At 42.8% G+C, this 25419-nt stretch overlaps 1 protein-coding gene across 6 annotated transcripts in view; it reads left to right on the top strand.

The window, feature by feature from the left end:
• Positions 1–25419, top strand: part of unc5a (unc-5 netrin receptor A) — a 187729-nt gene that overhangs the window by 132423 nt on the left and 29887 nt on the right. For 4 of the 6 annotated variants that reach the window (XR_005070979.1, XM_037076276.1, XM_037076277.1 and 1 more), the window contains 5 exons: positions 10056–10199; positions 11735–11838; positions 13026–13206; positions 16333–16500; positions 23417–23581. Coding sequence is in view for 5 of the 6 variants with exons in the window: in XM_037076276.1 (XP_036932171.1) it covers positions 10056–10199; positions 11735–11838; positions 13026–13206; positions 16333–16500; positions 23417–23581 (762 nt within the window). In the remaining variant the exon portion in view is untranslated. The remainder of the gene's footprint in view (positions 1–10055; positions 10200–11734; positions 11839–13025; positions 13207–16332; positions 16501–23416; positions 23582–25419) is intronic. The other 2 variants (XM_037076278.1, XM_037076279.1) reach the window with 1 other exon arrangement.

Genomic DNA, 25419 nt, shown 5'->3' with positions numbered 1-25419 from the left:
AGTAATTACAACGAGGGCACTTTGGTAAGGGCACTGTGGTAAATCACAGCACTGCGCCTGTGTGTGTGTGTGTCTGTCTGCTATTAAGGAAAGGTTAGGCAAACTAATTATGGAGGAACAGTGTAAATAGAAAAATCCATTGCTTTGAATTAATGTCCATTTGATGTAATCAGTTGTGGCTTTTCTATGGTGTCTGGCGACCAGATGTAAATGTAAAAAAAATAAATAAATGGAAACTTTATCTTATTGTCTGGCTTGTGTTGTGTGCGCTAACGCGCGGAAGAGCTATTCTGAAGTTTTGTGCATCAATTCATTATCACGTTCCAGACGTGTGAACACGACACCTGTGCAACTAAAAACACTATTTGAGCATCATTTATGTGCACTGTGCGGCGCATTTGTTGTGAATTCCTGTGCGCACTTAGCACAGTGTTGTGTGAGTGATAAATATGGCAGTGAAATTTATTGCAGAGTGAAGATCTCACACTTCTGAGGTATGCAGAGTGTTTGTCATTATTAATTATTGCTGCTGAACTCATACGATTTCACTAAAAATCCGATCAAACTGTTCGGTAGTTCGGTAGAGCACATTTTTAGTTGTGATATCTTGTTTACCATGATGATTATGTTATCTTGAGCAGTCAGTGTGTACGGCCTCAAAGAGAGCCTCGGGTGCATCGCAGCGTTAAGAACCACACCCTTTCAGGAGGCTTCCCTCCAGGAGGTTAGCAGCAGAAAATGCTACCAAATCAGGAGATACATCTCTGAATCTCCTATTTATAACTGGGATAATCTGTTATCTCCTTTTTTTTCTCTTTTTTTGTGTGATTTAGTTTAGTTTCATAGCCTCAAAAAAGTGTGTTGACTTGACGTGTATGAATATTTCAGTGTCTTGGACAAATGTAGGAAATTACAGTCAAATATTATGTGTTTATAAAGGTCAGCAATTCTGGAGAAAGACAGTTAATTGCTGTGTTGTCATCTTTAACAACAAGTCTTGGAGATGTCCCCAAGACTTGCTTAGTTTCATAAAATAATAATACTGAACATTATGACCAAAGAGAATAAAATATGTGGGCGTTTATCAGATAACTGATAGGAAATCTTCAGTTTTTATTTTGTATTAGAATGCAGCTCAACAATAATTTGTACAAAAATACTAACTAACATCCGGAAACCTACTGGAATAAAAGATTCCAACACACAGTCGAGCAAGTCTGATCTAGTTTTTGTATAATGTGTTATATTTATTCATCTATATATTTTTAAAATGCATTGCAGTTATGTTATATGTTCATGATTTTTTTGGTGAACAATCCTCTCGGCTACAAAGAGATTCTGAATTTAAATGTTTGTACCATATGGTACAATGTGATCAAGGCCTGCAATGACAAAAATCCTTTTTTTCTGGGTGGGACCATTAAAAGGAAAAAATAGACTTGCACTTCCAGCTAGTAACCAAAGCAGAATTTCAAAACGTCTTAGTCTATGACTTTCATTAGTGTTTCTTCTGTCCTGCACCATTTACTCTTCTCACTCCACCGTCGAGGCTCCACCAGAGTCTCCTTGGGGTGGCATTGGACTGAACCTATCCGGATTGATTGGAGCGCTACCTGCTCGCCTGTTTGTCAGCCATGAATAATCTGTAACGACATCCAGAGCATCAGCCGGGGCCTTGCAGCGTGCATTCATTGTGGAAAATGGACAGCTCAATCAAAAGAAGCTCTTGAAAAGCTGGTCATAACCGGAGGCAGAGCCTTGACCCAGAACGCTGTCCCACTGACTCGAGTCACAACCTCACCAACATCCCTGAATGGGAGGCCTGACTACTGAATTCCACGTGAACTCCGGGCTTCTGTTTGCCTCCCCCCTTCCACTGCTGATCCCATCTCTCTTGCTGTTTAATAGAGCCATGCTTCACTCAGAAGGCCACGTTATCCTTGTTTGTAGACAGACGCTTATGACGCCACCTGCCATTCTCTGCTCTCCCCATCAGGGAGCGTGGGCCACCCATCACTGCCCTGCTTTACATGGTAATGAAAGTCTGGAGACTTAATGATAAAGCAGTTATGCCCTTGACTCTGTGACCAGGGGTTAACTTTATTTTTATTTATTATTTACAGATGGAAGTACTGTACAGGCTGTCACCTCCCTGTCTTATTTCAGAAGGTTGCTTAGCTCCAGAATTGTGTTTTGATGGCCTGGCTTGGTGTCAGGATTTCTTTCATGTAGAAAAGGTAAAGTAATTGGTCTGAGGAAGAGAGTATTGTGGGTTCTTTGAAAAGAAGGACACTCATGGTGCTGGTGATGACACTGATGCCATCCGGTATAAAGAAGAACCGCAGGAGGAAATGAAACACTTAAAAGACGGTTTTGACTGGTTGCCAAGATGTGCAGACGGAGCGTTCTTAAAAGCGTTCATCTGTGATGTCTCCCCTCAACCATTGTGAACCCTCTCCCTTGAAATGGTGCAATCCCCTGATGTAGAGTCACCCAACTCTAATCCTTCTATATCCACTGATGAATCCCAGCCTCACACACAGCGGGGATGCCGCCTAATTGAATTTCCTTGGTTTCAATGAACACACACTCAGGACCTGCAAGTTCCAGTCCTTGCCTTTGATAAGCAAATGACCCCTATGGAATTGAGGTCACAGCCTGCGAAAACAAGAGTGAGGGAGAGAAAAATAAAGTCCCGCACTCAGACAAGCCCAATATCGACTCACCCGGGATTGAGTCCAATGATGTTTGCCCTGTGTGTGTTGAGCCCCTGTTGGCTCAGGGGGAATTCATCCCACACACACACACACACACACACACACACACATACACACACACACACACACACACACATACACAAAAGCACACAAATGCTCTTGTCTCACAGTCTGACGTTGTACCTTTTTATGAAGTGTCTGAATGGGATGCATGTGTGAATAATCTTGTCTTTGTCACAGATTAGAGTAAAGCAGAGTATAGTAAATAGTCATAGTTTGTGTTGTACTTCACTGCCTACAGCTCCATCATACCGCAGTAAGGTCACTTAATTCTTGAACTCAGCCACTCTGCATCTCGTCCAGTCCTTTTTTTTCCCATTTCTTTCCATTTCATTTATTGAAACTCAGGAAGTCTGGGGGCAAAACAGCGTGTTTGCTTTGCGCAGAACTGTGACGGATGAGCTGGCCGAGATGAACTTAACTTTGGGGGCGGGGGGGTAGTCGTGTAGCCGAGGATGGGGAACAATGCAGGCAGCTTTTTGTGACCTTGTCCACAGGGAACAAAGAGGATTAAGTAAGTGCATTAATAATGCTGCAGGGTACATAGCCTAACTTTGTTCACAGTGCATAAAAGAAGAAGTTTGCATAACTTTTTTACAAGGATGTCAGTGCACCAACACACACCTCTGAAACCAAAGCTGCGGGACATATCACAGACTAGAGCAGTATGTTTTATCCATTGCTCTGAACTGGTCCATGACAAACGTGCTCCTGACACACAATTTGACATAAGTTTGAGTGATATTACATTCATGGAGGAGTCATTCTTTTAGAAATGAGTTAACTCAGTTCACGTGAAGAAATGAATCACAAATCCTGCGTCTGTGGATAAGAGCCAGGTTAATCTTCACTCAAAGAGATTAACTGAACCAAAGTCATGAGTCGCTTCCCTAGTGGCAGATAAACAAGACAAACCGGGTTACTTTAAAGAACTGGGTTCATCATCACTGTGATTTTAACACAACTCTACTTTGTAATGACAGAGTGAACATAGATTTATATAGTTTGTGTATACTAATTGTAGGATTACTATTGTTACCATAGCAATATTATAGCATTGATAATAAAACCCTGAATTCTGATCGTTTTAGCCTCAGAAATACTGAAGAACTTAAGTCCTGAATTGTGATGTCCAGGACAAACATTGCTCTGACTAAACCGACTGAAACTCTGCAACCCTTTGTTTAATTTATATCTATTCTGTGCTCCTGTAGTAATGCTGGAGGAAATACATAGATCTTGTACTTAAATGGGAACTTTGCCAATATTGAAGCAGCTTGAAATCACTACAATTTTGGTGGTATATGCCGTGGAACAATGTTAGACTCAGTCTTGTTTTGCAAACCAAAACCCCCGACTTTATTGTCAGCAAAAACATCCTTTGGCTGTTCACTGCTGTAAGGCTGTTCTATCAACTGCAGATCGTTGATGAGGGGCGACTCACAGTGATGATAAACTATAAATCAAGATTTAATTACTAAACTCGCTTTTTGACATCCAAAATGCTTTCAGAAATATATTTATGTGTACCTTTAGCTACAATAGGGAACGGTTGTGAACCGTTCGCTGCTATATAACTTCTGCATTGTGAAAACAGAGGCTGAAAAAATGCTGCTCAAACTGTGAAACAAGGCAGGACTGATCAAATAAGAACCACGATCCTGTTCATTGTCTATCTCTTGCCTAAAATATTTTAAATAACACATTTTAGTGTACTGTCTAGCTTGTACGTATGATAACGTTAGTTACTAGCACCACCCAACTCGCAGTACATCACCTATCAGAGCGAGTGTTTATTGGTCCGTTGCGGTGCAGTGTTGATTGGTCTGGTGTGGTGCAGTGTTGATTGGTCTGGTGTGGTGCAGTGTTTATTGGTCTGGTGTGGTGCAGTGCCTTGTGGTTATGGTAGGTTTTCTACCTTTCGTGCAAATAGGAAGAGCACAGAAATGTTCTCTTTTTCTTCTGGTCAGGTAACACCTATTTAAAAAATATTTATTTACAGCCAAAGGCAATTTTTCCAGCGACAGCATTTATATTGAAGTAAAAGCAGCAAGTAAACAAGTAAATAATGCAGAATGCCACATTTCAGAATAATGCATATCATATTGTTGAATTAAAATTATTCTTGCATTAATGTGTTCACACTTTAATGTTAATTCTGATAAAGATAAAGCTCATTTCGACTGTATAGCAAACTGGCAGTATATGAAATTACCCCCAGGAACTTACCTTGTCTTAACTTACAGTAATTCTTGAAGAGTAAGAGATAAAAGCAAAAAATGTTAAAATTGTGTTTAAGTATAACGCTTGAGTAAATGTACTTATGGCTATCTGGATACAACATGTCAAAAAACATCTACTGCATGTTTATCAGACAAGAATTTTGAGCTTCAAGTGGTGTTTAACGACCAAAAGACAGGAGCTGACTTTAGCAATGTCATTGGTACAACTGTATTTTAATGGAAAGGTGTGTGTTAGGTGTCTGTTTTCCAGTCCTTCTTCATTCTGGTGTAATCTTACAAAGCTTGTAATGTGTGTATTTTACAAATATTATGGGTAAGTACAGCCGAGTACGTTGCCTCATTGCACTCCAATAAAAATAAACTCACCAGCGTTCCAGCTGTAAGCTCAGGATTCATTCAGTGTCAATCACATAATCACCCCTTAAAATTCACAGTAATTTCACTGAGGTTTGGGATATGAGCTCATTTAAAAATGGGCTGCAGATCAAACCAAAGGCTGGGGGAATCGTGTCATGTTTTAATTATCGTTTAACAGTAATGTTAAGTGCAGGCTCAGTAACTTGCAGGGAAGGAAGTGTAAATTTCTTCTTTCTCTCTTTAATTCCCAGCACCTTGGAGGCAGCTGAGCACACTATTATAAATCGATACTGATATAATTGAGACATAAGTGTGTCAGGAGCCTGTTTCCAGAAAGGCACAGCTTTCCATGAATCAATAGTGCGGTTGTTGTCTCAGTCATCTTTGAGTGATGCTCATAAAGTTTTGTTTTACTCACTGCAGTCCCGGAGGAATAGAGTTTGGAAAAACAATAGTAAATAGTGGTCGGTCCAATCATTATTAACTACTATAAAATGACCATCCTATTTGTTCCCAAGTGATGAGATTATTTTGTCCTACTTATTAATTGGAGTGAAATTGGACAGAGTGACTCACAGCGGTGTTACTGGAAGGTGTCAGACACAGAAAGCAGGTAATTATGGAGACAGGAAGAGATAAGGAAACAGAATGCAATTACCCCGCCAAGCAGAGCTTCAAATTGCTCCTCTTTGGATTTCTCACCTCAGGTTGCCATTGTTCATGCTTTGCATCTCCATACTGATCTTTATTCCCCTCACCCTCCAGCTCAAAGAAGAAGGAAGGTTTGCATTAATCAAACAAATTCCTACTGTAAGTAGAGCCATACAGGGCACAGACCCGGCTTATTTCAAATGTATGTATTCAAATCTATTTTTTTTTTCATATCATTTTCAGCGAGTAAACTGCTGTGAGCTCAGTCTGAATCAGGGCCATCAAATGTTTTCAAGGCTGTTTCTCAGAATTTAGTTTCATTTAGCTTTCTGGTTTAGGGGCACACTTCACATTGATTTTCCCTCTGTGTCCTCCATACTGAGACTGCACTATTGTTGCATACATGAATCCATATATAGCAAGCGCTGCCTTTTTTTTTTTCTTCTTTTTTTTTATTTTATTTCCAAGGTGTAATATATGACATTTGCTGCTATTACACTGGAGATATCACAGTGGAGCATATCACACCAAAAGAAACACGGCTGTCCTTCAGTCAATAAAGTTGGAAATAAAGGAAAGTGGTACCTGAACACACTGCTCACAAATACAGATCAAACTGTAAAATTAGGCAGTGCTGATCAAATACTATTGCCTGAAATGTTTTCAGAATCACATTGTAGCATACTGTTTAGTTGTGAATTGGAGAGTTTTGCTCACAAGACAGCCATTTGTGTTTTGCTTCAAAACAGAGCTCACCGAACTTCAAACATCAAACAGTACAATCAGGCAGGTTTGATCAAATATGGATGAAAATTCTGCTACTGCATAACATAATTCTATAATTTTCTTGCATCCTTATGCGTCTTGTAGCCACCGACACCCAGTGAAATAGTTAAACCAAAGATTGTCCACCATATCATGAGGTCCGGGCTTTTTGTTTTTCAACAGTGCTGCATGGAAGTTAACGGCCGGGGAATTAATGATTTAACAGGATGGAAAAAAATGCTATGCACGGCTGACTTTTATCTGCAGTGGTACCGGGACAAACTATTATAGTGTAAGAGCTGCAAAGGTAGTCTTTGTGTGTGTGTTTGTCATTGTAATTATACAAATGTAATTTCTCATGTTGTTAGATTACTATCTGACCACGCACCCACGTAGAAAAAATGTTATTGATTTTGTATATGATTACTGTATGTTTCAAACCATTTAGCGATGATTTGAGAAAATCTCTTACCAGGCCCATTGTCGGCAGTGGTGTGCCAGTTTAAGGTATCCTATGGTATGACAATGTAAGTATATTAGACCACGTAAATTTGTTTAGCTACAGTATGGAGTCTTGCCCTATTAGCGTGATTAATGATATACATATTTCAAGTTTTTTAATCAATATTAATTTCTGTCAGGGAACGATATTGTGTAAAAGCAAAATAAAGCATTTGTCTGACCAAAAAACCTTCTGATGTCATTCCTTTGGGGAGGTATTATAACTCTAACTAATTATACTTGATTATGCCATAAGTATGTAATAAGTGATGCCATGGAACAGTGATATTTGTCATACTCATATACAATCTCATACACAGAGGGATGGCGACATCACTTTCTGCCTACTACTCCTCTATGACCTTAGCAAGTATAGCAGTTTGCTGCTGTATTAAAGCAATATTATGTAGAAATTGTCCAAGTGACACAAGTGATGGAGGGGGTGGAGGGATGGAATGCTGTGGCATCAAAATGAATAAGGTAGAAAATAAATAAAAAAGGTAGAAAAGTTACATGGTTAGGGTTAGGGTTTGATTTTTTAAAAAAAATCTCATACATTTAACCTTTAAGTAAGATTGCAGATGAATTACACAAAATAACCAGTGTGTACATATGAAACGATAAAAACCACAATAAGATTAAAAAAAATTTTAAAAAAATATCAAATCCCTCCCTGTGGTACGAGATATAAACGGCTCATTGCTGCATGTCCTGTAAATAAAAGGGCAGGTGTAACCAAGTCTTTATTTCATTATTTCCTGTCACTGCTGTGTCTGACTTTTAGTTTTGAATATACAGAATGTAATGACAAGAACATGCATTGTCCTTGTTTTGCATATGTAGAGAGTTTGAATGTTGTTTTCTGTTTTTTAAGATACCCATTTTGTTTTATTTTATTTTGTTTAAAGGGAAAGCCACATACAGCCATGCTGCTGATTTGATGGATGGAAGAGGGTTTCTTCTGCTCCATTTGTTCATCCTCTGTAGTGCCCTTTAGCCATTTGTTTTAGCTTTTAGGTGCTCTCTCAGCCTGTGCCTTGCACTGCTCATAGACACACACACACACACACACACACACACACACACACACACACACACACACACACACGCTGAAACTCAGAAGAAAAGTTGGTAAATGGAGGAGTGAAATCCTTAATCCAAAATTCATATCAGAATGAATCCAACTTTTTGTCATTTTTTTTGGCAGTGTTATTGAAGGCAACGTGAACATAAAAATATCACCTTTTCTTCTTTTTAATTAGCTGTAAGTAAAGCCTCAACACGGGTTGTTGGTAAAATCCTGCATGCAGCACCAGGGTTATGTTGACGCTCAGAGTGGTGCCTCAGGGATGGATTCGCTGCACATGTACTCACATTTACTATGAACACACGTAGCAAAATCTACCGTATTTAGACGCTAATACACGGGGGCTGGATCTGCCAGTGACCCTCACAGCTAGTTCTCACCATGTGGCCACTGGCTATGGAGCCACTCTGCTTTCCTGTCCAACAGCCTGTGTCACTGCCGGGCCGCCGCGCATTCACACAAGTCTGTAAACATCCATGCACAGTTTGCCTCAAATTGTTTAGGAGAATTCTCAATTTTTGTCTTAATGAATACTCTGTATCAGCGCAAGTGCTTTACATAATTGTTGTACAGGTGTGATGACCTGATAGGTGCCACTTAGTCAAGCTGCTGTCTGGGGCTGGAAATGATCATTGCAGACAGATCAAGTGTGTGAGGGGAGTGTGAGAGAGTCACAAAGTGCTTTTATGTAAATGGCAGATGAAGAGCGCCTCTCCGTCGAGACATAAATATACAGCGCCTTATGCGCTACTCCGTCAGTCTCTGGGATGTGTCCTCTGTGACTGTCAAATGTTCTGTGTTCATATGAAAGGTTCAACACCTCTCTGTCTCCTGAAGGCCCCGGAAAGACAAGATGAGATGGAGAGGGTTAGAAGCCGAGGACATGAAAACATGGCAATCTCTTCATCAGAGAGGAGAGAAAGTAGGACACATGGGTGGGGATCAAGGTTGTAGCTCAATATATAGAAAACATCTCTGGATTACAGGTCGGCAAGTAAAAGGTCGAAGAAAATGAAATGAAGGAGTCCGAGATATCAAAAAAAGGCAGGTCTCCAGCAATACAATATTGTTTGGAAGGTTTAGAAGAATGATATTTTCTGCTGTCGATTATTGCTTTTGTTAGAGACGGGATGTCTTCACTTTCTTCTTGAAAAGGAAGAACACTGATTTCTCATGTATTACAGCAGCATCACATATATAAACACTGTTGTGGAATTGCTCCATAGATTGCAAATTCTTCCCTCCCTTCTGGGTTTAATAATAGAGAAACGGGTTGTGCTGAGTGTATTTGTTTGTAGTGTGTTTGTTTAGCGCTTCCTTTTTCCTCCCCAACTGTTGCCGTTTTAACGCCCTCCAAATTACACCAAGGATAGCTGTGAGGCTCTCTTCTCATTTTCCTCAGTTAACAAGCACTCTGTTTATATATGATTATGCTTCTCTGCTTGTTTATTCTGCCCAGCTTTTTTTAAAATTACTTTGCCGGTTTAGTTCAAGGTACAAAATGCACTTAAGGATTCAGTTGAGCTCATTTGTTTTCCTTCTGTGGAGAAATATTTACGGTCATTTCAGTCTTCGCCTACCGTCAAACGAGCTGATGGGGATTGAACGTGCGCTCACTCACGATTATGATGTTTTGTTTTTGTTTGTTTTTTCTGTTTTTTTTTTTCTTTGCAGCGCTGCCAATCATGCAGGTGACGATTGAAATCACCAGACAGCAGGTGGAGAAGATCTTTGGTCTCGACGAGTACTGGTGTCAGTGTGTGGCCTGGAGCACTACGGGAACCCAGAAGAGCCAAAAAGCGTATATCAGGATTGCTTGTGAGTGTAAAACAAACTCTTTCCAACAAGGTGTTCATATCATCATACATATCACAGAGTTGTTGTTGAGGAGGCTTTTACTTTCATTTAGCAATTAGCCCAGAGCTCGTTATGATCTGATGCTTCAGTGTTTTGCAGTGATTACAACTTAGTTGAATTACCGTCCTGCAATTCACTCATAGAGGAAAATATTTGACCCTGGTAGGGAGAAACGGAGGAATGCGTCTGCTTGAAGGCAGCCTTAAAAAAAGAAATGGAACACTAAATTTGAGTATTCGTGAGAATGCTTTTCACTGGATACAGTATATCAGCAATCATCCCTATGAAAGTAACTGGAATAAAAACAGATTTGAAATTTATTGCTGCGCAGCAATCATAAATCTGTCTAGGGAACACAGACACATCCCTCGTCGCAGCCTCAAAAGCTTTATTAGAAGAAGCCATTTTACATTTGAGTATTTTAAAGCATTCTGCCTATTAATTCCCACATAAATATGCATTATTCCAGACAGAGCTGAACGCAGCGCTGTCTCCAACCCACCAGACGTTTTGAAAACACACAGTCATTATCCGGACTTGTTTGAGAGCTCAACAAAGTCAGTTAGATGTGAGAGAAGGGCGCACACGTGCTTCAGTAAGAATGTGTGTGTGCATGCACCGGTTCACATGATGTTCACGTGCACACACAGACACACTCACATACATTTAAGCCTTACAGGACTGTTATATCTTAAGTCACCTCCAGTCCCATTGTATCGACTTTAATTAAATTGAATGTCGTGAAACTTTCTGCCTGTCGTAACGTTCCTCTCAGTATGATTGGTCAGGACAGGCTTAACATCTGTTTAAAGGAATTCACTGGCGGCTCACAGCCGAACCCTGACCCCTTGCAAAACAATAAGACATTGCCACACTCTGAGTCAAAGCCCGGGGTGAACACATCAAATTTGCACCAGCCCGCCAGCTATCAGGAACCTGTCTCGCTCAAATAGGCCTTTACCTGTGTAATTCACAGCCTGGGTTTATGGACAAATATATAGCAGGACTTGGTGCAACAGTAAGAGTACTCAATGAGACGTAATGTGAAGCCCCATGCAGTCAACCAGGCTTGCTGGAGCTCTTGTCCAGGCGCCTCGGGGCTTTGTTTTCGTGTGGCTGCTCCAAGCCCTCATACAGATGGAAGCTGGAGGCTGGCGGATGCTGGAGAGCGGAGAGTGGGTGGGAGGGGAGGAGTGAGGGGTAATGCAATTGCTTTTGCTTGATGCCGAGCCCCTCTGGCAGCAGACAAGCATCTCTGAACCAGCCAGGCAGCCTGTAATAAGCAACATGGTTGGTGCCACCGATCCCCGTGTGGCTTAGAGGCCAACTGGAGTGCAGCATGCTCAGAGAAGCCACGGGTGGACATTTCAAGAGTGGAAATTTTAGAAAACATCACCAAGTTTTTTGTGGTTTTGAAGTGTTTCACTGAAACCTCCAAAGCTTTTACAAGTATTCTAATTTGTTGTGCTCCTCTTTATCTGTTTCTTTTCCCTCAGACCTGAGAAAGAACTTTGAGGAGGAGCCGCAGGGTAAAGAGGTGGCATTGGACGAGGAGGTGTTACTGCGCTGCCATCCCCCAGAGGGAGTGCCACAAGCCGAGGTGAGATACGGATACAGAAGATATTTATAGGTCCACATCGCGCATCCATTTACCCTTTCCTCACCAGGAGGACAAAGAGCAAAAAGTAGCTCAGGATTAGCTCCCCGGCGTATCTCCCCGCTCCACCAAGGAACAGACGGATAAATTACACCTCTAATTATTCCCCATTATTGATTTATTATCTCTCTTACATCTCTGAGAATCCGTATATCACATCGTCTCGTCACATCACTCAGGATAGGCTTGGAGGCTTCACTCCCCGTTTGGCATCTCTAAAGGCCTATCCATAATTAATGGGTCTATTTGCCTCACTCGCTCCCCATCTCATTCTCTATCTCTCTGCCATCTCTCCATGTACTGTGTCTCTCATACACTCTTGTTCTGCACAACTCTCTCTCGCCCTCCCTTCATGTCTCTCGGCAGTGCATGTCTGTGTTTAGAGGACCAGACTGGGGCCAGCTGTTTCACCTCGTCTGCTGCACCTCCCGGTCCCAGATAGGCACTAACTGCTCTAATAACAACACAAGAGGAGGTTAGGCCAGCCACTCAGACAGCCCAGAGACCAGGAGCAGCAGCTAGCCAATCGCAGCTCAACAGTGTAGGGGACGGTTTGCAGAGAAATAGGAAGGGAAGGTGCCAACTGCAGTTCAACAGAAAAGAACATCAGAGCAGAAGTCACCACAGGGAGAAAACAGGGATAGCATACAGGAGGAAGAAAGCCCAATTATTTGCGGCATCGAAACTGGCAGTAATACCGACAACAATGCTGCCGTACCACAGCTACTCGGGAGACGGCGCAAGGTCAAGTGAGAGCAAGAAAACAAGCGAGCCAATCTGAGAGTACACCAAAAAAGGAATAACATCAGTTTTGACTTCTGCAAGAGGGCACACAAACTACACAAATCGTGATCGGTTTCACTCAAAGACCGCACATCGCTACAGAGATCTCCAGCAGCTACACAATAAAAGCTGCACTCCCCACACAAGGGGAATAAATGGTCAAATCAGTAGGGCATATAGATTAGATTAATTCCCTTTCAGTCATACCAATCTACATTTGTTCTTCTTGTCTGTTTGATTGCACCAAAACCAGATATACCTCTCTGCTTTTTTCCTGTCTAATCTACAGCATGTCTGTGGGGGGCAGTCTCTAATCAGGTGAATTGACCACTGAAACATATTTTCAGGTGGAGTGGCAGAGAAACGAGGATGTTGTCAACCCAGAGGGCGACCCCAATTTTTTCATCACAACTGACCACAATCTAGTCATCAAAAAAGCCCGGCTGGCCGACACAGGCAACTACACATGTGTGGCTAAAAACATCGTTGCTCGCCGCAAGAGCACCTCGGCCACGGTCCTGGTCTATGGTAGGTGACGACTTCTTTCAACAGGTGTCAAAGGAGGCTCGGAGGCTAATGAGAGGTCTGGGCTCCCGGCTTCAGAAAAAAAAAAAAAAAGCTCAGATGAGTCATGTTTTGCTTGCATGTTGCATCTGTTTTCCCACATTTCCACATTAATCTGCATGTTCTCTTGCATGCATGGAAGGTACCCAGGGCGCACTTCTTCCATATTACACCCAGATTCCACTCTGTAGTTTTAATAACAATATGCAGCGTTATGCATGTGTGACATATGGTGACGACTTGCGTAAGTCAGCTCTTTTTTCAGCAAGCAATTAATTTCACTATCATAAATAACAGCACAAAGAGATAGTAGTGTGTCTTGCACATTAATTAGCACAACTTAAAATGTTACTGGCAGCCATTCGGCCAAGAGCTGGCAGTATCCGATCTCGGGGGCTGCCATCCTCCTTCTTTGTAGTGGATCCAATATGAGAAGAGAAATTGAATTAAGAGCAAACTGTAAATAATGACTTGGCTTGATATGCAGACTGATCTTTATTAAAATGCAGAGAAACAGCATATTTTTCTATCACAGAGGGTTTCTGGGGTACTGGCACTGCTCAGGTTCTGCATACGTTACAGCCTTCCACTCTCAGCTACTGGATTCATATACGTGCAAACATGAAATGGAAATCATGTGGGACTGTATGAAGGCATCTTTATCTATATCAGAGATGCATAATCTGGCACAATGTCTGACACGGACTGTTTTCGTTGAGGCTTCCAGCAGATGTGTACTGTCTATCTAGCATCATATAACATAAGAAAACACAACATGTACCACAAATATGCTGTAAAATGTAGCGTACCTCATCAGTTTTTCTGCTATGAGAGGATACAAAGGAGAATCGATGAATAAAATGTTTTTTACAGTGTTTTTATTAGACTAGATTTAAAAAATCTGGTTATTTTATGAAGGTAATTAACTCGAAATACATGTATGCATATCCCTTGTGAAATCAGAGCGTCAATTATTTGATCAAAATGTAATAGCTCAGGCCGTTCTCATTTTCAGCTTGTAGCTACTTGAATATCAATTTCCATTTAAGATTGTAGTTGCTCTGCCCTCGCAGCTAACAGAGGCTCTCAGAGGAGTCTCAGTGGATTCCAGGGTGTAGGATGAACTGAACTTGAGAACATATGAGCATAGTGTGAAACACGAGGGCCACCGGTGGATGACTTTAGAGCCTTAATGTATAGGAATAAATATTCTCTTTACCATGTCCAAGTATAGATTACACAGATAAACAAGAGTGAGAAAATGTGTTCAATTTTGTTTTTATTTATACATACAATGATCAAATTAATGATTAAACACTAAAAACTGACAGTATTTTAGATCTTTGACAGAACACTTCAACACACTTTTTCTCCTACAGCTAGTTTAGTAATTCAGCGGGACTTCGACTGTGCATACCCTGAAGGATGTTCAAACTTAAACGCTGTTGATAACTGAGGCATGTGCACTTTCATGGTGAACGGTCTCAAATGAAATGTGTTCATTTGGAGCATGCACTCAAAACACACAATCATACACTCCTCAGAGCCTTCAGCATAAAAATGAAAAAGCACAATTATTCTTACTGCTGATTATAATTGATTAGCTTGTTGTTGAAATGACTGTGGAGGCAAACGCATTCACACTCTTATTGTTCGCCTTTTCTTGTATTGTCAGGCAATTGTTTTCACTCTCAGACCCTGCAAATTGTGAACAAATTGCTGGGGCGCTTGCATGACAATTTATTTCTTCCCATCGCTCTATGTGCTTGACAAATGTATTACCATTGCTCTATCAACGAAGGTTAAATTTACTATAGAAGTGCACTTGTTTTGAAAAAAGACCTGTAACTGCTGTTCACTTGTGTCGCTCTGTAGAAGAAAAGAAAAATTCAGTTACCTGAGAGCATCGCAGTCCACCACGCTAGCTGATTTAGCTAGCTGTAGCAAGTCATAATAAGTGCTACTTTTCAAAGCAGGTTCAACAGGGGGCCAGAGATGCATTTTAACAAGGCCTGGCTGGTGTGACTGCACTCTGTGCTAAGAGGTAATCAGGGGCCGAGTTGCCTGGCAATTTACCTCGCCGCAGCGAGCAATCAATCGCATAGAGAGGGCAAGGAAATGATTCAGCCACGACAAGCACAGGAGAGAGTTAGGGGGAAATTAGGAAGGGAGTATGTACAGAGAAGGAACGCCAGCACTCTTCAAGTCAATAAATCAGGAATCTCTGTATCTTTGTTAGCCGAGGCAAACACAGGATGTACAGGAAGGAGTTGATTAGAATGAAACCAGCGTGATTTGATGTAATCACCTCCCATGATCAAGCGATATAGCAACAATTATGTGCCAATACACGGGTGAGGTTCAGAACATGGGCGGTAATAGGAATTCAATGTTCAGAGTTTCCAAAGTGCCTGAACTTTCATTTTGAAATACAAAAGAAGAAGAAATTATAGAGGACTGTACTCTACAATTCAAGGAACACTTAAGAGTTTGAAGAATGACATGTAATGGTGTGAAATCAGTGATGGACATGTGAAGGGTATAATCTGAATTACTGGAACAGCCGTATAAATTTATTTTTCAGCAGTATGTTGGCATTTCCAAGGAGTAGGCGTTGTTTTCGTATGCATTTATGACCATGAGCATTCAGCTTTAAATGGTGTTTCTTTACAGCGATTATATTCTGACTGTATTATGAGTTTTTTGTTGTCATGTGTTACCTTGGGGAAATTTGGAGGCATATCTAAAATGTCCACTAGTCACTTCGCACCACCTTCCTCAGAGATAAGGTCAAGGATGGCAAGCTGTCATGTTATTTTCTGCTCCCTGTTGAAGCCATTTTGTTTTCACTGCAGTTGGCTGCAACTCCAACTTGGACACAGGCAGCAGCCCGCTTTTGCTCTTCCATTAGTTCACCTTGCAGTGCTGAACCAAAGAGTGTAACAGCAGTTTCAATTATTCTAGCGCAACACACCTCTTTTTTCCTTAGCGCATGTCGGGTAATCCTGGCTGCTCTGTCCCTTCATCCATCCCTCCCTTCCTCCCTCCCCCTCCCTCCCCCCTCCATCCCCACCGGCGCTGGTCTGACAGTCAACGGTGGCTGGTCCACGTGGACCACCTGGTCGTCCTGCAGTGCCGTATGTGGGCGTGGCTGGCAGAAGAGGAGTCGGAGCTGCACCAACCCCACGCCACTGAATGGAGGCACATCCTGTGAGGGGCAGAACGTCCAGAAAAGTGCCTGCGTGGCCACCTGTCCAGGTAACTCCCAGGCAACCCTGTTTGTCCTGTGGCGCTTGGCTTCCTGTGGCTTCCTTTTTGCATTTTTTTGCATCCAGAAGTCATCAATTCATCTTTATTTTGGCTGCTTTTTTTGTACCGGCACTCAGGTCTTCCTTAGATGTCAGTGCTTCTTTTGTTTCCTGCAATTAGACCGCTTACACAGCAATGTCAGAGGCTATTAGTCTTCACAGTGAGGCCTCATCCTGAAGGTGATTTATTATTATCACTCTTTGTTCACATATCTCTTTATCTCCTGTGCTCTACACGGACCCTGCTTTTATTTCGGAGACTTGTCTGCTTTAAGAGACACGGTCTTAGCCATGGCGTTGTGTCAGACCAGCTAGTACATTTGTTATTGTTTGCTGCTCAAGCTATGTAGTAAATAGGGGCAATAAAAAGCTGAATTATGGCAGCCTGTGTGTCGTGTGAGGAGTTGAGGGCGTTTCATTTGCCTGCCCCGTTCTCCCTCGTGAGAGAGCGTCCTGCCTGATACCGAGGAACACATATCGATCCCTCTTAGCCTGAGATGGAAGTCAAGCTGCTTCATTTGCAGTCCCACATTAGCCCCCTGACAGAGGGAGAGATAGCGAAGGATAGAGAGCAGGATGGGGGAAAAGGAGGTGTAAGGTGAAAGCAGGGATATAGACAGGTGGAATCAGATACAGTGTAACGGAGGCAGGAACAAAGCCCAGGGAGAGAGAAGAGGGAAACTGAGAAAGAGGTAGAGAAAGCCCGAGTGTGTACGCGAGCTGGCCGTTTGGCTGCCAGCAGATTCTGTCCGAGGACATATAGCAGGGGGCTCTGCAGCCGTGCTGACCGCGGGAGAAATATCCCACGCTCGGTAAATAGCAGAGAGGGAAATCCAACACCTCTGGCAGTGGCAGCTTCTCCCTGTCTAAAACAGAGGTTATCTTCCTCAGTGAATCAGGGTGTTGCGTTACACATCTCCCATGTAAAGACATCACTAGATGTCAAGCGTGAGTGTAAGTAACATGGCCCGCCGGAATACATCAGGAGTGGAAGACAAAGGGAACACTGAAATGCTCCTTCAGGACGCTATCTGGACGGATTTGGAATTGTTAGCACCGGAGCAACGAATAATGGAATTAGAGGAGGTGTCCAGGGATGCTTGACATTCCCCCATAGCAAAGCAGGATACTGACCTCCATGAGCTTAAAGAGATTAATGTCAGTCCAAGCTGCTATTGTTAGACCAAACCCCGCCCTCGTCTCTCTTTACCCTGCCCCACAAGGAGAAAGTGTGTAATTTCAACTCTCGGGGTGCAGTGACTGAAATTGCATTGTGCCGTGTGAACACAGTTTGCAGAGACTTTTGAAGTGAAAGAACACTTTCTTTTTTCTCTTGATGAGAGACGCTTCAGCGACGTGACCCCGCTCACACCTCTATCAGTCCTGTTGTTTGGCGACAGACAGGAGTCTCTGCCTTCTTCTCTAAATCTTTACCTGTCTCAGACAGAACACCGGCAGCACAGACAGTCACAGCTGTCGGACCCTGGAGAGGGTCCCCCTCAAGGCCGAAGTTCACCACGCTAGAGCCGGGGGATGATGGGCTGTTGTTTCCAATCACAAGTGGCAGCATGGCTCTGTTGTGTACTCACAGACACACCTCTGAAGTCCCTCAAGATGAACTGACGGCTCCCATCATTCGTCACCCAGCGCGCACACACACACACACACACACACACACACACACACACACAGCCTAGCAGAGATGACTCCCAAGTGCACCTGAATCCTTACCTTAATACATCAAATACATGATTAACGCATGTATGAAACATCAGCCTGAATAAATTAATAGACGCTCTCATACGAGAGTCACGTTCAGCAAGGTGGAACAGATGAAGCCAGCCTAGCAGAGAACGACGTCACATACTGGATAACAACTTTAATTATCACTGCACTCATAGCCTTCGCAGGTCTAATCCACTAGATGCGCAGTACATGGTGATTTCAGCTTACTACTAAAGAAAGAGACTTGAGAGGAATGAAGTACACAGGGAGCTGTAACGCTGCAGATAGACATTGTGTTATTTATTTAGACGCAGCTGACATTTGGATTCAGAAGTAGTCTTCTGTATTTTTAAGTCAGCCTTGAGAGGCATTTCTTCTCTACAGTGCCTTTTGTGTTGGAGCTGCACGTTAAAAATTGCATGATTTTAATGCTGGTCTTGTTTCAAGAGTTCATTAATTATCCAGACTAAGATTTTGTGTTGATTATTAGTTCTCTTGTGCATTTAACTCACAGCATTAGATCTTTTAAATGAACAGAAAAATATTTGTTTTGTTTTTTTTTGGTTGTTTTTTTTATTTGCAGTTGTTTTTGTTTGGTCTAAAACACATCGATGGCTTCACAGATTTGCTGCATTATCCCTTTGGGGAGAAAGAGATGCTGTCAACTGAATGAATATTCACTGGAAACAAATCAATATAAATTTTGAGTCAACAACATGCAAAGGCTGTAATTTGTCTCTGCATCGCCCGACTAAGTCTTTTTTTTTTTTTTTATTGAAATGCCGATGGCCATGTGTTGTTCCACATTTAAGAAGTAGCATGGTTCCTTCGGAGCCTCAGAAGCTTATTTTCGTACACATTATTCATACAGAAGTCCACCATCAACAATAACCTGTTCAGGTCTAAAACTCTTTTGGTTGTCTTTTCACAGTTCCTCCTGTGTCTAAACGTGAGCTCCCACCTCTCATCTGGAATGTGTGAAGCTGAGGAGGCTCATCTGTATTTTTGTCAAAGACTCCAAAGTGTTTAATGAGAGTTGGCGGAGGCCTGTGTGGCAGATCAGATGGGCTCCATGCTGGGAGAGACACAGGGAGCTGTGGAGGAGGAGGAGGAGGAGGAGGAGGCTAAAGCCTGAGGCTCAGAGCAGAGCAGATCAACACTTGAGACAGCCAGTAGCCCAACTATGCAAAAGCTTATCTCTGTTTCTCTCTCCTCTCTCTGCCTTCTCCCTTTTCCCTTTGTCTTCATCTCATCATATCCTGTCGAAGTATCCCACATTAATCTGCAGTCCATCCCTCACCCTTTCATTGACTCTGCCCCTGCACCGACTTGTAGTCTGAGCCAACGGTCATGGCAAAATGTCAGCTCAAGCCAACGTTTCTGACAAAGATGCTCAAGCTGAGCCAACAGCAAATAGCTATTCCCCGGTTTTGGACGTGACACCTGGCCCACAAACATGAACGGGACTGTTCCCGATGTGTTAGAGAACAGCAAACATCCTGAAGAGATTTCTAACTTGGGTGAATTATTTAAATATTGTACTGATCCCTCAGGCATGCCAGGGGAGTCATGAGAATTCTACTCGATGAAAAGTAAACAGACTCGCGGCTGGTGTGTTTGTGCACATGTTCTTGTGAGCGTGTTTGCGTACGTACGTGCTTTACACATGCAAGTTAGCACCCATATGTCGGCTGTCTGCACTGCAGGCGACTGTCTAATTCCACTTGGGTAGGAAGCGTTTGTGTCTCTGGATATTATCAGAGCGAATCCATATTTTATCCGAGGAATAAATAAAGGCTATGGCTAATAAATGTGACAGAAAAACACATTAGTTTAGTCAGAAAAGACGGTGGCCATCTGGTGACAGCCTTGCATCAGTGCTGTTTTTAATCATTCTGTGCCATTTGTTTTGGCTCGTCCTCTTCATATGTCATTCTGTCTCGTTTTGGTTTGTTCTAGTTAACATAAGGGAGTGAACTTCTGTTATCGGTTGCTTACTATATCCACAACCACTGACAAATTTGTTTGTGGTTTTTTTTGTTTTTTTGTTTTTTTTGTTTTTTTTAAACTGAAAATGTGTCAGAAATGGAGAAAAAGGTTTGGATATTAATCTCTGTTGCATCACCCACTTCTGAGGCTAAGCTATCAGCCCCCTGCCACGACTCTGTGGTTTTCTGCGCCTTGTTTTTTTCTCAGCTTTGAACGCTGGATTTGGGGGATGGTTACTGTGCACACATGTGTGATGACAGGACAGTGGGAGCAGAGGGGCGTCCTGCTGGTCTCAGTGGTATTTGTCTGCCTCCTCGTGTTCCCCTCAAGGACAAGGTGACCATGGGTGTCCCATGATCTTGGGCCATGCTCGTCAGCAGCCATTGTCAGTTTGAACAGCAGAGCCTCAAACTGGCCCTCCTACCAACCTGTTAAGAATGGTCGGGCTCCTTTCACTTCTCCCTTTGACAACATGTCCAAATGAGGGCTTCCCACTGGGCCATTGTATTATTGTCCCTCCTCAGAGACCTGCCTGACCTGAAACCTGTGGTGTTGTTTGATTGAAAATCAGCTGTGGTTCCGTTTGCAGTGGCGCTAACAATCTGTTTCTGGGGATTTGATAAGAAAAACTGAGGCTGTGGATGATAATTTCCTTATGTGGATTCAGAGAAGGTAGAAGGATGAGGTTTCGTTCTGATTTCAGCCTTGAATGTGAAAAAAAACCAAGCAAATCATTAAAGCGTCATTTTTCTATACTTCACTGCATTTATTGTAACCACTTACTATCTTTCCACTTCCTCTTATGCCATCCAAACATTTCTTTGGTGCTTCTCTCGCTTCTGAAATATTTGCAACATGTGTTCAGAGTCAGACAGGCCATCAAGAACTGTTTATGCATCGCCATCTTTCTTTGATTTTTCCTCAGGCCTCAGCACTCGTGTATCATCCACAGTCTCGTGAGCAGCGCCCTGTTTTCCACTCCAATCCGCGTGTTTGAAAATGTTATTTGCATGGCCATTAGTCTTGCTTTGTGGTGGAAAAGAGAAGTAGAATTTCATCACCTCATCAGGGCAGATGTTGATCTCATCTCTTTATTTCACAGTGGTGTGGATAAACTGAGGGGCGACATAATATATTCATTAGGATGTAATTCGCTATTCAATCATTCTCATTCCCAGCCTGGATAATCAGCCCACTGGCCCACGGATGGGTCCACTCAATGCCAAACAAGGACAATTATCTGATTGGTTCTGCTCTCTCTGCCAAATGGATCTGACTGCAAAGAGGCCCGAGCTGTGTCAGCATCCCACCGCGCACACACACACAAAAGCAGTCTCAAATTCTCTAGCAATCATTTGAGGACATGCAGGGACAAACATGCAGATTTGTGTGAGAGCAGGGTCTAATTCACACACCTGTGCCTCTGGCCTAATACGCCCACAGTGACTTTAAGCTCCTTTTCCAATCGGGAACTCCCTCCAAAACCAAATAACATCATTACTTGGAGTAATGCAATAATAGGTATCCCACCCTGAGTAACATCTCATGTTTTATTAACCAAAGTCAGCGACCAGCAGCCAGTCGGCCCTGCTCTGCTGGGGTCATGCCCCCTACACTCTTTATTGCTAGGATTAATGAGCACTAAGGTTTCCTTGCCCTTAGGTCAGTTAGGAAGAGGGTTACTGCTCTCCTGTGTTTGTGTGTGTGTGTGTGTGTGTGGGGCTCTGGTGATTCTTGTCTGGTCCCCTTCACCCTTACATTTGGGAGAGAGAAAGAGCGAGACGGTGGCGTTTTTCTCCCATGAGAGCTCATTACTGCTCTTTTTCCCATTAGCCCTATGGTAACCTTCCCCAGGCCGGGCTCTGTGTCACTGTCAATATCACTCCGAGCCACTGCCCCATCCCCGGCCACAGTGCCAAATTACCCCCACCATTGCAAAATGGCTTTGCCTGTCTGCGTGTGGTAAAGCTGCTGATATTTCTTACAGCGGGGGCCCTCTCAGAACTATTACCAGCCCATTTCCATTTGTTTCATTTTCGTCTGCACTGATGGCGGTGCGTGTTTGAAGTTACGGTCGACAGAAATAGGCTGCAGGTGTAATGTACAGTAATGTTCGAGTAATACCACCTGTACCGAGCCTCGCATTCAAATACACTGCAGCTAATGCTCATGTTGCTATAGTAACAGCTTGTTTTGACAGAGATATCAAACCAAGCCAAATTTGTTGTCCTCTTACAAATGTTCATTGTTTAAGGCAAATCTTTTTTCAAGAGCATATTTGTATTGTTGCTTGGAGTCCACGTTGGTACATAAAAGCACATAAATGTTTCATCAACACAATAGCGACATAAAAACATACAATTGTAATTTTTGGGCAGATTTTTTTCAAATCAATGGGTGAAGTAGCTAAAAGGAAGACTGGTATTAGAAAAGCACAAATACAAACCAAGAGAGGAAATTAACACAAGTCCTATGAAACAAATATTACTGGTACAGGATTAATATTGTCACTCATTCATCCCACACCTTCAGTTTTAAAGAGAATTTTTAACCAAAGAGATATTCACGTTTGACACTAGAATAGGGGGCCAATTTCCCAGGGGTGAAATCTGTCTCCCTGTACAGATTTAGTTGTTGACACCTGGGTCTACCAGGCCACAGCACCCTCGTACCACTGGGGTTTAGCTTAGTTGCATCTGATTTCCATGTTGGAAATAAACAAAGAAAGCAGAATAGAGACAATATGGCTTTGCTCAGCAGTTTCACACACTTTGGTTTCCCTGTGCATCTGCTGGATTTGAGTGTGTGTGCGAGTGGATTTGCATGTCTTTATAATGCTTTCCCTACCAGGTTTCCATTTTAGAGTGAGTAGATTTGCACAGGATGGCAACAGAGTCTTCTACCAGTTGTTCTCATCTCACACGCAAATACACCACTGCTTTTTACACTGCTGTTGCATCTGAACATTTCACACTGTCGAGAGTTGTAGCTTGTTTTATTGAAACTGTTTCGGCATGTTTTCCCGATCAATACCCTTTCCTCTGAACTAAAACATAAGTGTTTGAAGTGAGTTTTTTGCAGCTATTTGTGTGTCTGTGCTAACCCAAGTTGTTATCTTTTTTTTTATCGTGTGTGTGTGTGTGTATCTGCAGTGGATGGAGGCTGGAGCGAGTGGAGCAAGTGGTCAGCGTGCGGCGCAGACTGTTCAATGTGGAGGAGCAGGGAGTGCACCCAGCCCTCACCTGGCACCGGGGGAAAAGACTGCCAGGGGCTCGACCTCCAGTCCCTCAACTGCACCAGCGAGCAATGCCCACAGAGTGAGAGCACTCCCACCCACATACTACAGACCAGACTGTCAGCTGTTCAACTCAGTGTAGCAATAGAAAAGATGCAGTAGTAGAAGTACACAATGATTTTAACCACTTTTGTGTACATTTCAGTTCAACATAACTGCATTCCAGGCTCCAGTTCAGTAATGTTTGTTCATCTGAACTGAACTGATGAGTTGAAAATGTACTTTTTCTAATGTACCAATAAGTGGATTCGCTCAAAACAGCATTTGAGAGTGGTAGATAAAGAACTGATATGATAAATATAAAGAAGCCCAACACTCTCAATACAACAAGTAGATCTAAAACTACACACAGAACAGCTATACAGGAGCAACATTAATTGTTAGCCTCTACACTATGGCTTGTTGAGATGGAGGAGAGGGAAGAGAGAGCGAGTGTCCTTCTCCTCTTTTTTTATCAGATCAAATAAACATTTTATATCTCTTATGGAATCGGCTTCCTGTGATAGATGTTGAATATTTCTTAGAAAAGGTTCATAAAGGAAAGATGTCCATCCAATAAGACATTTACTGACTCTGCGGGCCATTACTGGCTCATCCTTACCTGCTTGACCTTTTAAGACAATCGGTTCTAATAAACACTGGTGCATCGCTCGCCACTGAGATATAACATACAGTCTATTCACCTGCGTTGGTCCTGCGATGCCCTCTGATCTCTCAACAGAGCTGAGAATTAAACCATCTCTCTTCTGATTAAAACACAGCCTGACAGATAAACTGCCATGTGTCAACTTGGGCACTTGTGCAAGTTTGCTGTGATTGTTCTCGACGTGCATTTTTGTTTTATATTGTGCATTTATGCATATACAAAAACCAGTGTGTATTTTTTATAAAAAATGTTTGTGTGTGCGAAGATGCCAGCACTGTGCCGCCGCTCCCCATGTGTCATTAATAGGGCATGTGCATACTGTCAGGATTAGAAACTGTGAAGCTCGAACAGCCCGAGCCAGCAGCTGAGTGGAAAGTGGCACCACAGGGTCCACTGCTGACCAGATGGACATGAAGAGGGGGCTCTGTCACTCCCTACAGATATCAAAGACAGAAAGATTTTGCAGCCTCCCACCCAGAAATGATGAGTCTCAGGGTGGTGTATCAAGGAGGGGAACATACAATGCACTCTTTGGCTGCTCTGTGCGGTAAAAACTGAGTTTAAATAAAGATTATGTTGACACGAGGCAGTGAATTAATAAACTGAATTATGTATCTTGCTCCTACTGACGTGATCGGATGGACTGATGCATAGAGAGCTGGGGTGGGGGGGTTGGCGGTGGATAGGGATTCTGTGTGTGAATGTTGCATCGTGCATGGGTGTTAGCACTGTGTGTGACTGAGTATCTGTCAGCATGTGCGTGCATGTGCGTGTGTCAACCGCTAGCTGAGTTTGGCTGATGCAGTGAACCAGGGAGCTCAGTCGGCCCATCATCAAAGGTCAGCAGCTCCTCCCGAGAGAGGCAAGATATATACACAAAGATGCCAGTCATTGTTCCTCACACATACACACACAGACACACGCAGCGTCGCTCAGTATTTACACTGACAGTGCAGAGCGGAGCGCTGGCCTCTGAAGAATGCCTGTCCCAATCTGTTCCCAGCAGATGTGTTTCCATAGACAACGGCTGTGTGAAGTATTATAATAAGCAAAATAGCAAGATGGTTTTGGCTTGTCAGCAACTCCAATACTTCAACCATGTCTGCAGGCTATTAGCTGAGATGGAAAACTTCCCCCTGAAACAAAAGATACCCTTCTCTCTTCCAGTGTAATCGAACAATGCCACTGCAGACTGAGCCGTAGTAACTACGCCG

The sequence above is a fragment of the Acanthopagrus latus genome, chromosome 18, assembly GCF_904848185.1.
Source record: "Acanthopagrus latus isolate v.2019 chromosome 18, fAcaLat1.1, whole genome shotgun sequence".
Lineage (NCBI taxonomy): Eukaryota > Metazoa > Chordata > Actinopteri > Spariformes > Sparidae > Acanthopagrus > Acanthopagrus latus.
The sequence above is the reverse complement of the archived record's forward strand: the minus strand, read 5'-3'. Positions and strand labels throughout refer to the sequence as shown.